At 40.1% G+C, this 15520-nt stretch overlaps 1 protein-coding gene across 6 annotated transcripts in view; it reads right to left on the bottom strand.

Moving 5' to 3' along the window:
- The window catches only part of DOCK8 (dedicator of cytokinesis 8), a 95666-nt gene that overhangs the window by 13675 nt on the left and 66471 nt on the right, over positions 1-15520 (bottom strand). For all 6 annotated transcript variants that reach the window (XM_075019898.1, XM_075019892.1, XM_075019896.1 and 3 more), the window contains 12 exons: positions 14747-14886; positions 13983-14152; positions 12213-12358; positions 11322-11504; positions 10553-10688; positions 9876-9963; positions 7144-7240; positions 5727-5861; positions 3173-3325; positions 1929-2087; positions 1035-1135; positions 384-576 (listed from right to left, as the gene is read on the bottom strand). In XM_075019898.1, coding sequence (XP_074875999.1) covers positions 384-576; positions 1035-1135; positions 1929-2087; positions 3173-3325; positions 5727-5861; positions 7144-7240; positions 9876-9963; positions 10553-10688; positions 11322-11504; positions 12213-12358; positions 13983-14152; positions 14747-14886 — 1701 coding nt within the window. The remainder of the gene's footprint in view (positions 1-383; positions 577-1034; positions 1136-1928; positions 2088-3172; positions 3326-5726; positions 5862-7143; positions 7241-9875; positions 9964-10552; positions 10689-11321; positions 11505-12212; positions 12359-13982; positions 14153-14746; positions 14887-15520) is intronic.

Raw genomic sequence — 15520 nt, 5'->3', positions numbered from 1 at the left:
ACTGGAGAACAGTCAAAGGATTGGAGAACATGTCTAAAACAACTAAGTAGCTCCAATTACCTAGATTATGAGAAAGATCTGTCACAGTTGATAAGTAACAGCCCTAGCATGTGATAATACAGGGGTTCTACTTAGCAAACAAGAGATTACAGTATCCAACTGCTGGAAATAGAAGCTAGAGACAGCCAGATACTAAAGTACCAGTTTTCATCAGTAAGCATAAATCATCAGAACAACCTACCAAGAGTGGTGATAGATACTCTGCCATCATAACTTTCCTTCCCATACATGCATTTCTACTCTGCTTAACACAAGAAGGAATTCACACACCAGAACAGGCCATCCTAGCCTTATGCTGTCAGAGCTTGGGAGCCTTTTCTTACCTGAAAGCTGACACTGCCCACTGGGAGATAGTTTCGATCTTCAAGCATGCTGAGGTACTCTGCCACAAGCGCTGCAGCATGGACCAGACACATGGCTGCTTCTGTATAGCACTTCCTCTTGGTGTGCTTCTCTGCCATGTTCTGCAGCCAAGTCAGCCTCAAGTCAGGTGATGTCTGGTATCCTTTGGCAATTCTAACAACACAGGGCAGAAAGGAGGTGTGAATGATCACTTCCTCTAAAATAACAGAAAGATCGTTTATAATTCTCCACTGGGTTGAATGGAAGGAGACATCTCTATCTTTATTCTGTATGATTCACTAAGCACAGGGCAAAATAAATGGTTAGGCAGGGGTAGGCAGGACACACAGGGGCTATGAGGAGAGTAAAACTGCTGAACCCAAGACTCTTCAATGTTCATCAGTCCCTGACCCCCACCCTTGCCCAAGTCTATGCCACCTCCCAAAGGCTCTACTGCAACATGCTCACTCCCGCACCCTGTGGCCCCTGTGACAGATCTCAGCTGTACTAAAGCTGGAAACTACACAAACAGAACAGCTATAGGGTTTGTCCACAGCTTGTCCCTAAAATGCACAATTCTTGTGCTCACCTCACTGTAGAATATCCTCAGTAGCAATTCTAAATGGATTCACCTGTACATGAGATCCATGAGCATCTCTGGATCTTCCTGAAATTCCCTCATTTTCACTGTATCTGACAGGATGCTGTTCAGATTACACAGCAGCTCCTCTACCTGCAGTAATACAAAGATCAACATGCATTTCTCAGGTGTTTATTTTCCCCCTTCTAGAAAAATAACAGCATCTGCACCAGATGATGTCTTAGTCCCTCCCTCTTACCCAAGGAAATGTCAGGATGCTGAATTGCTACAAGATATGTTTTTCCAACTCTATTCAATGCAGAGAAGACTGCTGACATAGCAAATCTTATACACACATTTTAATTAATTGAAATGAGCTGGAATCCTTTGATCTGTTTATTTCCAAATGAAAAAAAAAAATCAAACCTATGTGCTAGTGGAATTCAGCTGCAGTTAATATATGATCTGATAACAAAGCAGATGTTTTTATAAGTCTTCAGCACAAGCTGAGTTACTGTAGGAATTTTAGCAAAGCATCTGACAGTTGTCCGAAATGTTTTTCGTTATTGCTGCTGCCACCTTATAAATTGACAAAGGGAGAGCAGTTTGAATGATGCTACTTGTCTGAAAACATAATGAATCAAATTCCATCTTGGGAAACTCTTACAGGGTACAGCTACTGCTGGGGTCTAGAAGAAAGTTGTACACAAAGCTAAGAGATGATTCTTCTGTAATATGATTTCAGTGGAACTTTGTAAGAGTTTATTCTATGGAATTATGTCCTCCGCTTCTTCCCTGCTTATTGTTGTGTTAGAAATAAACTCATGCAATAACACCTGCATTCTTATTTTCATTGCTTTGGAAGACCAAGATCTAGGACTTGCTCCAAGCACATTCCTATGTGAAAGCTCCTGATAAAAGCCACAGATGTCATAAAAGATTTGACCTGAATGGGAAATGGAGTTGCCTGCATATCTGCATCTTCCTCTGCATAGGCTAGGATGGTTCGTAAGGACCGTCGAAGGAATTCTTCATTAAACTCAGGTGATTTTCCAACCAGAGAGGCCAGTGACATGGTCACCTGCATCTTCACTCTTGCAAAATTCTTTCAGAAGAAAAAACAAAACCATGAAAGAATGATGGCTGCACTGCATCATGCATTTCAGTTCATGTATCTCTGTCTACTGTGTAAACCAAACCCTCTTTTTCCTGCCCACACTGAGTGAATTAAACTCACTGCTCACACGAGTGGTCTCTGGTGTATCAAAGCCAGTCCTGTTTTACCTGGTTAAGCCAAAGTTCCCTAATTCTGATATGTCTGTACTTTGGGGCGAGAATATTCCTTGGAATACATATGGTTGCTTTAGACAAGGGGAAGTCAGAAGCACCTCTTTCCCCCCCTGCACAGGCCAGTGGGTGTGTGGATCAGGCCACCCACAGAGAAGAAGGAGAGGAAGCAAGACTGGGAAAACATTCTGGAAACAAGTCTGGGAAGCAGAAGCCCTCTGAGGGCTTCACCTGGTGATGCGCTACGCCTTGCTGATCATGGTGTATCAGAGGCGCATTTTCATCCTCCAGAGCCAATGCTTTTTACCTATTCAAGGCTTTTGAAGTAACAACTAGGGAAGAAAATGCTGTGCAAGATCAGATGCCATTCAAAATGCAAATGCATGTCCTTTTGTGCTAGGACATTGTGAACCTACATGCATAACATATGTATTTTGCTCCATATGTGTCGTAACAATCAGAGCCTAGTCCGGAGACCAAGGGGCCAGCGAAGAATTCCCATTAATACAAGCATACAGCAGTTCTACTGAGGTTGTAATGGCATTAGAATAGAACTAGTCTAAGTTTAAGTAGTTTTGACACAGGAGGGGAAAAAAAAAATCCAAACCATGACAAAACGAAGAGTATTGCTTATACATTGTATAGTCCTTGCCATCAGAGGCCTAATGCTGTTCCATTTGAAGATGCATTTACAGATGTTGCAGAAAAAGGTCACATTTTCCTCAACAAAATAATGAACGATAATTAAAAGTACTTTGCCTCTACACTTCTAGCACTTCTTCTGGCTCAAATATGTGGAACAGCATAACATATGATTATCTGCAGATGCGTTGCATTTGCTATTACAACTTCAGTTTCAGTTTCAATCGATCACAAAACCTAGTGCTGTTCTCAAAATCTTACACTGGTAGAGCTGAAGCTGTATCTCATGAGGAGATAAAGAGTGGCACAGGCTTGAGTCCGTGTTATATCTATGCTGCTGCTGCAGTGATGGAGAACTCTTTGACACAGGTCAGCACACTGTTCGACCTCCTCTTCAAACAGGAAATCTCCAAACTAAGGGAGATAGAGAAGAAAACATTCATTGCTCTTGTTTCTGGCCATTAAAACATCATTAGCTTAGTACACAAAAATCACAGGATTCATACAAAGACCAAAGTTTGCAGAAAGCACATTTTATACGTCTTTTTATTTGGACTTCTAATTCCTGTGACACAATAGGTTCCATTTTCAAGTCTTCCTACAGGAAGAAGGGTTTGAAAATAGTCTTTGTGTTTTGAAAACAGTGGCAGAAAGAGAAAGAATAAAAAAAAAATCCTTGGAGTTCCATGGCTCCAGAAGCTTTTGAAAACCTCAAATATTGCAAAATTCTTAGAATCATGGACAGCTGCTAATTTCAGAATATATCATGGTTGATGAAACATGCAAATACTTCCTTAAGTGTAAGGAGCAATTAGTAGCTTTCTGCATCAATGCCCAACCCTTCCACAAAACTTCCATTTCCCAGCTTTCATGCCAGACCCTCCTTTACAGTATCTCCACAATGCACCCAGCAAACAATAAACCCAGCGTTTCTGTGCTAAGATACTCTCACCGTAGACAGCACAGATGCACCAGTACTGTACGTACTTACATAGAACTGGCTGATAAAGGCGTGTGAGCAGAACACAGGATGATATATCTCATTTGCAGGCCCATTTGCCAGTTCTCAACCTTTCTTCACTCCATTATCTCACTGTTTTATGTCTAATTTATATTACAAGTCTGCTGGCACAGGGTTCTATCATTTTTATTTGTAAATTAACATGTATATACCTACAGTGTAATAGAAATAATTGGAACAATTGCTTCATAAAATACAGAACTGAGTCAGCTTAACTAGAAGATCTATTTCAATAAGAACAACAATTGCTTCACAAAATTCATTATTGTAATTGGAAGTTAGCTTTCAAAGATAGAGTACAATGAAAATGTAATTACGAGTTTCATAACTACTCAGAAATCTACCCAGTAATTAGGCTTTGTCAGCCAATCTGCATCAGCAGACAGGCATTAATTGGACAGGAGTATCCTGTTCATTATTTGCATTTTAGAGTAGTTTAGGGAAAAAAAAAAACACCAAAAACCAAACATTTAATGGATTTTTCCTTTGTGGAACTGCTTTTCATTGTAGGAGAATGAATCTTAAACAGATTTTAGAGAGTTCTCATGAAGCACCTAAACAATTATGACCCATTTTATAAAAATGTTGGCTCAAATTCTGTCCTCATATACATTTTTGTCCTGGTTTCAGCTGGGATAGAGTTAACTGTCTTCCTAGTAGCTGGTACAGTGCTATGTTTTGAGTTCAGTATGCGAAGAATGTTGATAACACTGATGTTTTCAGTTGTTGCTAAGTAATGTTTAGACTATAGTCAAGGATTTGTCAGCTTCTCATGCCCAGCCAGCGAGAAAGCTGGAGGGGCACAAGAAGTTGGCACAAGACACAGCCAGGGCACCTGACCCAAACTGGCCAACAGGGTATTCCATACCATGGGACGTCCCATCTAGTATAGGAACTGGGAAGTGGGGGCAGGGAATCGCCGCTCGGGGACTAGCTGGGTGTCAATCGGCGGGTGGTGAGCAATTGCCCTGCGCATCATTTGTACATTCCAATCCTTTTATTACTACTGTTGTCATTTTATTAGTGTTATCATTATTAGTTTCTTCTTTTCTGTTCTATTAAACCGTTCTTAACCTCAACCCACGAGTTTTACTTGTTTTTGCCAATTTTCTCCCCCATCCCACTGGACAGGAGGGAGGGAGTGAGCGGCTGCGTGGTGCTTAGTTGCTGGCTGGGGTTAAACCATGACAATTTTGAATTTTGTTTTTTAATCAGAGGTACAGAAATGAAAGAGAGATTAGGCTGAGTTTTCAGGCAGAATGAAGATGAAATCTGTCAACATCTTAGAATCTACTTAGAATTTTGGAACTTCTCTTAGAAGCAGAAACCTAGAATGATCCCCCTGATCTCTGATGGGTTAGCTTTGATTTCTCTGTTGTGCAACTGCCTGGAAACTAGTCCTGATGATATAATAATTTAAATTTGACTTTATGGAATCTGTGCAATCCCTGGCATTAAGATTCCTATTTAAAATCAGAATGTATTTGAAATACAATGGGTGGACTTTTTACCTTTTTAATTGTAAACTTCCATATTTAAGTGTAGACTGCTAAAACCGCAAGATGATTCAGATTCAGTTATTCCATCTTGTGTGGTCAATGAAATAACCTTACAACAGGCGGAAGTCCCTTAACAACGCTATAGATAGGCATTTGTATTTACATATGCAAAACATATTTAACAAATGCCAAAGGGAAAGTGGTAAGTGAATGCACACAGCTGTGCTCTAGAAATGTTGCTCTGATAAAATAACTTGATTGGAAGCATGAAAACAGAAGTCTGTCAAGAGCATACCTTAGCAATGAGCGCTCTGAGTGTAGCAAAGCAATGAGTCAGGTAAGTGGTGCTCTGATCACAGCCAAGAGAATTCACCAGGACTTTCAAAACTCCTCCCAAAAGATTGTCTCTGCACTCTGCTGCAAAGCTTGCCTACACATGGAGGAGATAAACAACAATAACTGCATGAGGTAATTCAGCAATGAACTGGCACATAAGAGCCCCTGTCCATGAGACACATCCAGGAGTTTAGACATTGGAGTTTTTTCATTTGTTAACATCTGCTTCAGAGGAATTTCAAAACACTTTTGTAGTGATTAAGAAGACAGAGGGGAAAATATCCCAAACATTTCTCAATATCCATGAACCCTCCAATGCATTTTCAAGCTCAACCAGCTTCTGCAGTGACTCTTGAAGCTCTGCTGACCTTCTGTCCAATCTTTCATGTACCTTGGATCAGGAAGTGATCCTGTGGTGGGCAAGCACTATCCTTCCCCTTGCCTCCTCATGCTCTCATTTCCTGGGCATATAGGCTAAATAGGCATACTGGTATGCTCTGATCAAACCCTCAACCCAAATAGAGGGGAGACTAGGTGCTATGAGTGATGTCATGCAAAAGTGATGCCCAGTACTACAAGAGTCTGGTACCGAAATGCTTTTCCACTAACAGGTTTTCAAGAATGAAGTTTTCTCCTCACTATCTATGAATATGAATGTTGCTTTAACAGTAGTATTCCCATAGCCATGAATTTGGAGTATCTCTCCTAAAGCAGGAGACCATGTCTAAGCAGAGTCAACTATCATGGTTCCACTGCTGTCAAAGGACCTGTGAAATTTTACTGCATCTGATTCCTAGAAATTAAGTAAATTCTGCACATTACATTGCTCTAGGTGGCATGTCTCTTTTCAGAAGGCCTCCATGCAGGTGGAAGATACTTTCCCACACTGACCACTCTGTGGGAATCAAGGTTAAATCCTTTTGTCTCACAGGATCATACATGCAAGTATGAGCAAAGGCCACCCAGCAGTCCAGTTCCCAATTACTAATATCTTCAGATACACTCCTAGCATAAATGAATTTTTTTCTTCCCTCATCCTCTCTGAACTCCAGGATCACAGTAAGACAGTGGAAACAGCTTTCAACAACATCTACTGAAGACAACAAGGTGGTAGATTTCCCTTTCATTCACAGTAGTGCAATGCCCTACAGTAGAAGGGGCTTGTGGCAACAGTGTGAAGCAGGCAGAAATTTCATCTTTGGATTCATTCTTCTTCATCTTTTTTTTCTTTCCCCTTCAAGATTATACAAGTTTACAGAACATCTTTAATTAAAACATTTTGCACTGCCTAAGAAACAAAAGGAGAAATGAATCTTGCTTCCACTGGCTTCTGAGGGAGCAGGGATTGATACCAAGCCAACTCTGCCCTTTCCCACCTGGATGATGTTCTCCTGCATATCAAGAATGATCAGGTTAGCTTCAGTTGCCAGGTTTCCACTGATCAGAGCTTCTTGATCTAGCTCAGCTTTTGTCCTGCAAAAAGGAGTTCTAATTAAAGCACGCAGAGAGTATCCCAACAGATGGCCTGCTGTTTAAACAAAGCCAAGATACAAATGATACTATTCTGAACAATCCCATAAGAGCAAATAAAGAAAATAATGTTCAGAGGTGTTTCTTAAGAACTACAGAGTCAAATGAGGAGGGCTGATATTGTAGGACAAAAGTCCCAAAGGGGACACCTGAAAACTAGGCCTCTGTATAGTTCAAACAGATGCTTCTGCTTCCTTAATAGCAATCTGCGTAATGGCTACGCTGCCCTCAATATCATGTTCAGTTGTTCAATAAGCTATGCAATAATTTCTGAATGCATTACCTGTAGCAGGACACCAAAACCCAAAATGAAATAAAAGGCATCTGATCTAACACCTCCAGAAAAAAAGTAAAAATAGCAGGCTTGGGCAAAGAGGAAATTGCTTCAATGCCATAGCAGCAGTGTTTCATGTAGGCAATTTAAAACTTGATTCTTGAGACTGTTGACAACACAAGACAGCAGGTCCAACTGCTGTGGGGTCAATACAGCAGTGCCCCAGGCCATTTAAGAGAGGACTGAAACATTTATAAAAGACAGAATATGGTGGTAAGACAATGCATGATGCCCTCTTAGTTGAGACATAAGAGGGAGGTCTGGAACACTGCTCCTCTGCACCTGAATGCTCTAAGCATAGGTGCAGCTCCTAACAAAACTCTATTTTCAGAGATCCATTCTATGCCAGAAACACAAAGAGGAAGCTTTGTTCTTTTTCCCAAACTGCTCAGAAATGGGCTGCTGCATGGCCAGAAGCTGCTCTCTAGAGCTTGAGATTAGAGCTGCTTTGACTTGGGCCAAAGTTCCTAAGGTGCATTTCTGTGGCTGGAGCAACACCCTTACAACCACACTTCCGAGTGACTTCAAAATTTGTGGCTTTTCTGCTACATTCGCTTACTTTTTCTGCCCATTGGAGTCTTAGACAAAAAAGACAATCAGAAAAGTAAAGAACCATCCTTTTGGGCACAATGAGATAATTCTGGGGAGGGCTAGGAAAGGAAGTCAGGGCAGTTGTATGGTTATTAATTACAATGACTCAAAGCAACGAAGAAAAGAAGGCCCTGCCAAAAGGCTGGTGCTATAATCAAGCCAGGGGTCACTAAATATGAGTAAGAACTGACCAAATTAAGCAAACAGCATAGCTGTTTGAACCATTTCCAGCAACCACTTAGCCTTGCACATTAACCATGCTGACTGGATCTTCTCTGACGCGTAACCATGTGTAGCTTATAGCTGCAACTACAATACCAAAGCATGCTGGACTCAATAGGAAGCAGGCTGAGTGAGGCTGAGTGGCAACCTGTGCAAACCTGCTGTGCCACTACTACCTGCAAACACCTTACTTACCAGACATATACACTAAAGGGATCCAAAAAGGATGAGAGCAAAGATCTTGCATACCACAGCAATGAAAGCTGGGTAAAACAGAAAGGCCTGGACAGCATGCAGAGTTTTACTTATGTAACCATAATTTTTATTTTAAGTGGTTTAACTGAACTGCTGCAAAGAGGTATTGTAGAGCTGCTGCTTGAGGACTCTTTTATTCTGATTTCAATGAAACTGGCTGGGAGAAAGCAACCTGCTTTCAGGGAAAAATAAAAATATCCACACAGGATCTGCACCTCTTCCAAACTAGCACAAAAGGTGGAAAGATTCTTTTTTTAAAGTTTGGATAAATTCCAGATTAAAAGTCTTGTGTTCAAAAATATATGTAATAATCATAGATGAGTGCTAGTAGGCTACATCAATGTAGTTGCTGCATAGCACAACAAGTGTTCTCAGTTCAAATTCACACATGCTGAAGGATATAGTGGTAGCTCACAGCAGCTGGACTGGTGAGAGTCCACTGTCTCTACCTGACACACAGTGGCCCGTTTAGATAGTCAAAATTCAAGCAAGTATCTATGAACAAAGGACACATCTCCTTTAGGGAAAAACAACAAGCTCCACACTTAAAGAAACTAAGAACATAGCATATGAAAATGCTGTTAGTAACACAAATCATTCCTGAAAATACAGTTTTCCATAAACCTAGACATTGACTTGTCTACTACCATACAGTGCTGCTAAGGTGAAATGTACTGAGACATCATAACTTAAAACCTGCAACAAGAAAAATATTCACTACAGAATCATGTTCCCCTACTCCTGCAAATAACACTTGTCAATTTTAACATAGCACATCAAACCCACCTCAACTGATTTCATATGGCAAAACTTATACCACAGCACTGTATACAGTGAGGAGCCATAGCAACACCAAAATAAATGTCATAGCAAGCCTCTGTGGAGTATTTGATACAACCTGTATCAATAACTAGTGTTTACTACATTACTAATAAGAAGAAAAAAATGTGTAAATAACTATTTAAACTTCTCATTCAAGTGATCTCTTTGTTGTGTCATACCAACAGTTGGATACTTTTGCTATGTAAACATTTTCTATTTTTCTCTTTGACAGAAGAGAGAAAGGATTGAAACTGCTGACTTTGTATTAAAACATCCTAGGGAAAAGAACAAAACGTAAAAAACCCAAAGATCTTGGTTTTAATAAAAGCAATATATATTTATTACATGACTTACTTATCTTGTCTCTCATTTGCCTGCCGCCAGTGAGTCTGCTCCTTTCTCCAGCGCAGGTTTTCATTTAGTCCCGCTGATCTGTCATTCCCTAAAAGTGCAACATCTATCAGTGAGATTAAAGCAAAAGGGGACACCTGAGGTTTGATAGCTCACTGAAAGAAGGAGATACATGTCTGTAGCAGCCTGTCAGAACTAAAACCATTTAACTTTATAGCCTCAGGGCTCTAGTAAAAGGACAGGATCCCATCATTTTTTTCATCTAGGCTTTTTAGAACATTAGCTTGCTTAATGTCTTCAAAGATGAAAACACAAATTATTCCATTTATTAAATGAAACAACCTTTTTTGCTATGAACAATTTGTTCTTACTGATAGTTTTGACAAGATTTCTTGGCTCTTGATTAGACACTAACACAATTTTTCAGAATGTCTTAAAACTTAGCTGGCCTCATAGTCTTCACCTGAGAAGAGCTCAGTCCCAGCCACACCTTGGATAGTTGAAAGCTAGTAATATTTTTATCCACAGCAAAACCAAGAAAGGTCTGCAAGGGAAAGGACTGTGGGTGAAAAATATAAGGATGAAAATGGGGAGAGTGCATAAAACCCAACAAACTCATTTATGTCTACAACCTCCTGAGATCTTCTCAAAAGACATGGGGGGAGAGGGGTGTGAAGTACCAGCTGGTATTCTGCAGCGCTTCATCATTTCTCCTCTGGCTCCTTCACCTCTCAGTAAAGCCTCTTCTAATCGGGCCTTAACGTCTCGTGACTTCTGGAGTACTTGGGTGCTAACTTTATCTGAGCTTTGTTTGCCCTGAAAGTAAAGTCAAAGCAATCAGCACCAATGGACATGAGTCCAAATTACATCTTCAGAACCAGACACAATAGTAGAGATCTGCAGAGGGGGCAGAAAGCAATGAATATGGTTGACTAATATATAAAGGCTAATTAAATGTTGCAGATGAGGAAGGAGGTAGTATATGTACTGCTGATAAACACAGATATATAGCTCAGTGCTACAGAGAGAGAAATTAAAGTTCAGAGAGAAGGTTCTTTGATCCATTTCAGACAGACCCTGTCAGAGAGGGAAGTCCTGATGTTCAGTCCCAGTGCTTAACTAAAGGGTCATCCTTAGTGTCCTCTCCAGTACTTACAGGAGCTGTCAATATATTGCCTGCCAAAAATAGCCCTCAAATCCCCAGAAAAAGGAAAATAACAAAACAACTTAAGCCAACTTCATAGGACTTCCTCAAAGGTTTTGGCTGCATTTTGCTTGAAGGCTAGTGTCAGTTATTTTATCTGAATTAATTTGTCCATTTGTAGCATAGATTAGACAAGAGCTAATTTAATAACTCTCAGTAACAAATTTCCGCTGGACAGGCGGAAGGTAAGGAAAAAAAAAATTAAACCAAAACAGGACAACAAAATCAGGCCATGTTTCACTTACCTTGTACTCAAAGCATGAGACACAAATGAAGAGGAGGTCTAAAATCCTGTTCAACTGCATGGATGGAAGGTCTGCAATCCATTTCTGTATTAGATTCTGATCAGCATTTTTCATGATCCAGAGGAAACAGATCAAAAGGTTGCGAGTAGTATCAGGACCTAAGGTGGCACTCTGTCTGTAGGGCTAGAAGCAGATAAAGTAAATGTCAGTTGAAAGAAGAAAAAGAAGAGGGAGGTCATTCAGGTGAAGTAATGTTATTTAAATTTCAGTGAAATCAAATTTTAGGACTGGACTTCAGTAAGTTTAACCTCTTCCAGGTTATACTGATTGTATTTTTTGAATGTATGTGTGTGTAATTAGTGACAGGACCAGTTGTATGCATGTGAAAGACAGGAAGAGGCACAAGAGCATTTTTTGCTAGATGCTTGTATTTTAATTTCCTTAGAATAATGCAGAAAAAGATTCTCTAACTCTTCAGTCCCCTCTTGCCATGCAGTTGTGTCAGCCAAATTGTATAGAAGATAAAAACAACCATGAAGGAAGAGAGAGAGAAAAAAAAAAAGGCGGCTCTTGGATTCAGGTGAGACTAGGAGGCAGTGAGGGAATCACAGTGGCATTTGCTGATCCGGAAATGAGACTAAGTTGGGTGTGGCAATGGAAATAAGCATGTGGGAGAAAAAGTGGAACTACCTATGGTAAAGGAGTAATTAAATGACTAGAAGAGAAGAGGAGGAGATGACAGGAGGAATATGAGGCATTCTTTGGGGCTGGAGGAAACAAGAATGCAGTTTTTCATTACTGCAGTTATTAGTGGCAAGAAAGGATAAAAGGAGAAAACAAAGTAGACGAAAACAGATACCAGAAAGTACACTGGCAGACCACTGGACATACCAGGGACAGCAGAGATATTCCAGAGCTTCTGAGGTTGAACTGATTTCCCGCAATGGCAAGGGCCACGTTTTGATTGATTGCACCTGCAGACTCTTGTTCTTCTTCTGGGTTTCCTGTGCGTCCCTTTCCGCTGCGGGCATCTGAAACTAGATTTGAAATACCCTATTAGAACTTCAGGAGCAATCCAGTTGTTGTCGCTCACTTGTCCAGTCTTCCATTGGGCTGTAATGTAACAAAACAACTGGCACCTCCATCCCTGAGACTGTTGGTCTGGCTGATGTACCAAGCAGTGAAAGAGGTGCAGCATTAGCAAGACAGATTGCAGCCATCTGCAAAGGCTGCCAAATTGTTCAAATTAACACAGGGAAAGGAGATGCTCCAGGTGTTCAGAAAAGCTGAATTAAAAGCAAAGGCAGTAGCAAACATGAGGTTGTCTCTGAAGTCCAAAGCTAAGCAGTGCTTCCTAAGACTTGGAACCACCCAGTTCCAGTCCATTTCAGGTGAGACGATCAATGCAAAAGCCATACATGGATTTGGTGATATTCAACAAGTATGTAAGTCTGCTAACACCTGACAGAGTCAGTATTGCCTGCTGACTAAAGAACAAGTTTAATTTCAGGCTGCTTCTATTTCCTGCTAGTTCTTGACATCACTTTCAGCAAATAAAGTTGTTTATACCGAAGTTTTGTAAAAATATCCTCTGATTCTGAGTGTCCATTTTGTGTTTTGCAAGTCATGTTTTTCAGAGAAGCTGAGTGACCAGCCCGTCCCAGTGTGTTCAGAACGAGGTCAACAGCCTCTTGTGACAGATACTCAGAAAGAAAGACACTCTAAAACCAAGCCATACTGGGACACCTGGGCTTCCTCATAATGTCTCTTTTTCATCTGTGGCATAAGGATAACACTTAGATTACAAGAATGGGGTGAGATCTGATTAGCCAATGTATAATAAATGCTTTCATCCTATTAGACTGAAAGTGCTTAATAGTACCTTTATAGTATTAAGTTTTTTGTCCAGACTTCTAAATGCAAAATATTTTCAGAACCAGTGACAAAAGCATATTCTTCGAAGATTATACCTTTTTTTCTTTATAGCCTTTATTTTATTTATGGAAGTGAAATGTAGTTTTCCAAGTAGCAAAGATCTACTATCCTACAAAAAGATGTGAAATAGCTGCTTTTAGCAGTATTATATGAACACACATGTAGCAAAATGCAAGAAAACAGCCTACATAATGTTGTTTTAAAAGGCTTGATAATGTAGAGCAAAGTTTATAGTTAAAACAGATGACAAAAATATGTCTCCTATGTGATGACTACATCTGCCTGAGATTAATTTTGGTATCCTGTTAATAGCACTACAGAGCAATAGAAAAAGATAGAAAGAATACAATCCAATTTCTTTAATTGTGATGCAACACGATGTCAGTATCACTCTTGTTTTCTTCTCTACTGTCTGTTAAACCTATCTATATGTCAATAGTTCTCTCAGATCTTGCAGGCTTTATTTGCAGGATCATAATATTTACACTAAAGAGATAGGCAGGAGTACTTACAGATACATCTCTGGTCTATCATTTGCTCATGAAGTGAGGACACTGATGTTTTCCCTGTCTTTAAAAGTCCAGTTTACTTCTAAGTAAAAGAAATATTCAACCTTACTAGACTGTGTAGAATTTCTGCACTTAGCACAATCTCTTTTATGTTTGATAGATTGTTTAGACAAGTCACTCTGAGAAGCTGAAAAATACAAAGGGAGAAAGGTCTTACTTGTAAAATCATGGAGTTGCGGCAGTGAATCCAAAATTATACCAACCAAAGGGAGGTAGAGAGCTGCAATTTTAATCTTCACCTCTTTTTTTGAGCAACGTGGGTCTAGGTCATGGGAACTCAGCAGGCTAAGGATAGCACTGACCGCCTTTTTTTGCACCTTGCTAATCCTGTTAACACAAAACCCATCCATGAGCTCCACAAATTATTTATAAATCAAAGATTTAAGAAACAGAGTGGAAAGAAACAAGTAAACAAACAAGTAAAAGAAACAAGTTAATACACCAATATTAATTAGATAATCTCTTCCATTCTGAGCAAAGACTCATGTTCCCTGCAAGAGATAGCTATCTTACATCTCCAAGCCACTTCACCACAATCAAAGAGCACCCATGTTTTTCAAACTTCCCATACAAATTCAGTATGGTGAAGAGAGGTGCTTAAAGAAAAGCATCAGATTCTTGCAAAAGTTTAGCTAAACACTTAAGTTCAGACAAAGGAAGATGTGTTTTAGAGAGAAGAGCAACCAAAATGTTGTGTTCTCAATTCGTGTATCTAGCCAACACTACTGCAACAAATAGTGTATTTTTATTCACTGGGACCAACATACTGCAGATAAAACAATGTGTGGCTTATTGCTATGTTAGAGTGACTCACTGCAAAGAGTGGGGGAAAGAAGACTGCCCTGGAATAGAACTATGACCTTGCCAAGAGTAATAATGTGACTCAATCCCATTCTAAAATCTACAAATTGGGATACCCACCCCTCGCTGTCTGCATCCAGCGCTGCTGCCAATTCAGTGAAAAGTAAGCCGGTCAGAAAGTGCTGCTGACGGTATTCAGCTGAGAGGTCAAACATACCAGCGATTTTCTGGTCCTGGAAACTAGAGCAGGAGCTAGAGTTCTGCAGAAGTATATTAGAAGTGTTAAAGAATGATCACTGAAATAAAAGCTTCTTAAAGAGGCTGTAGTTACAGTCCATGTAGCAAAAGGAAAATCTCTACCAGAGGAAAAGCACAGACTTTGAAAGAAGGTTGGACATTTTGGAGAAAAACAACTGTGTGTGAAATAAAAAGCATCTAGTTTCAAATGAATTGTTTGCTAGGATGCAATCTCATCCTTTCTATTCTGTGTGAGCAACTCGTTTGACATTTTTTGAGATGTAAAATTCTACCCTGTATTCGTAAGTTTGGACAGGACACCAAGTCAGAATTTTCTCCATGTTTATAACTCTTCGCATCGCTCTTACTATTGCAGAGTAGCCACTGGGCATCATACAGCAAGAAGCTGCCCATACATTAAGAGGGACCTTGGTGTCAGAAGCTCTGCACTGTGCCTTTTTCAGCATCCACGATGTCTAGCATGGAAGTAAGGTCAGGAAAGATGTGTGAACAGTGTTTCCTTTCACCCTGGAAATCCTTGGCTGAGCTTGCTGGCAGCTGGCATAATTTAGAGCAGCCTTCAAACTGCTGTAACTTATGGCTATGACTGATATACAGCCAGCTCAGGAATGGAAAGTTGCTGCTATATATGTGTTG

The sequence above is a fragment of the Buteo buteo genome, chromosome Z (assembly GCF_964188355.1).
Source record: "Buteo buteo chromosome Z, bButBut1.hap1.1, whole genome shotgun sequence".
In the NCBI taxonomy this organism is placed as follows: Eukaryota; Metazoa; Chordata; class Aves; order Accipitriformes; family Accipitridae; genus Buteo; species Buteo buteo.
The sequence above is the reverse complement of the archived record's forward strand: the minus strand, read 5'-3'. Positions and strand labels throughout refer to the sequence as shown.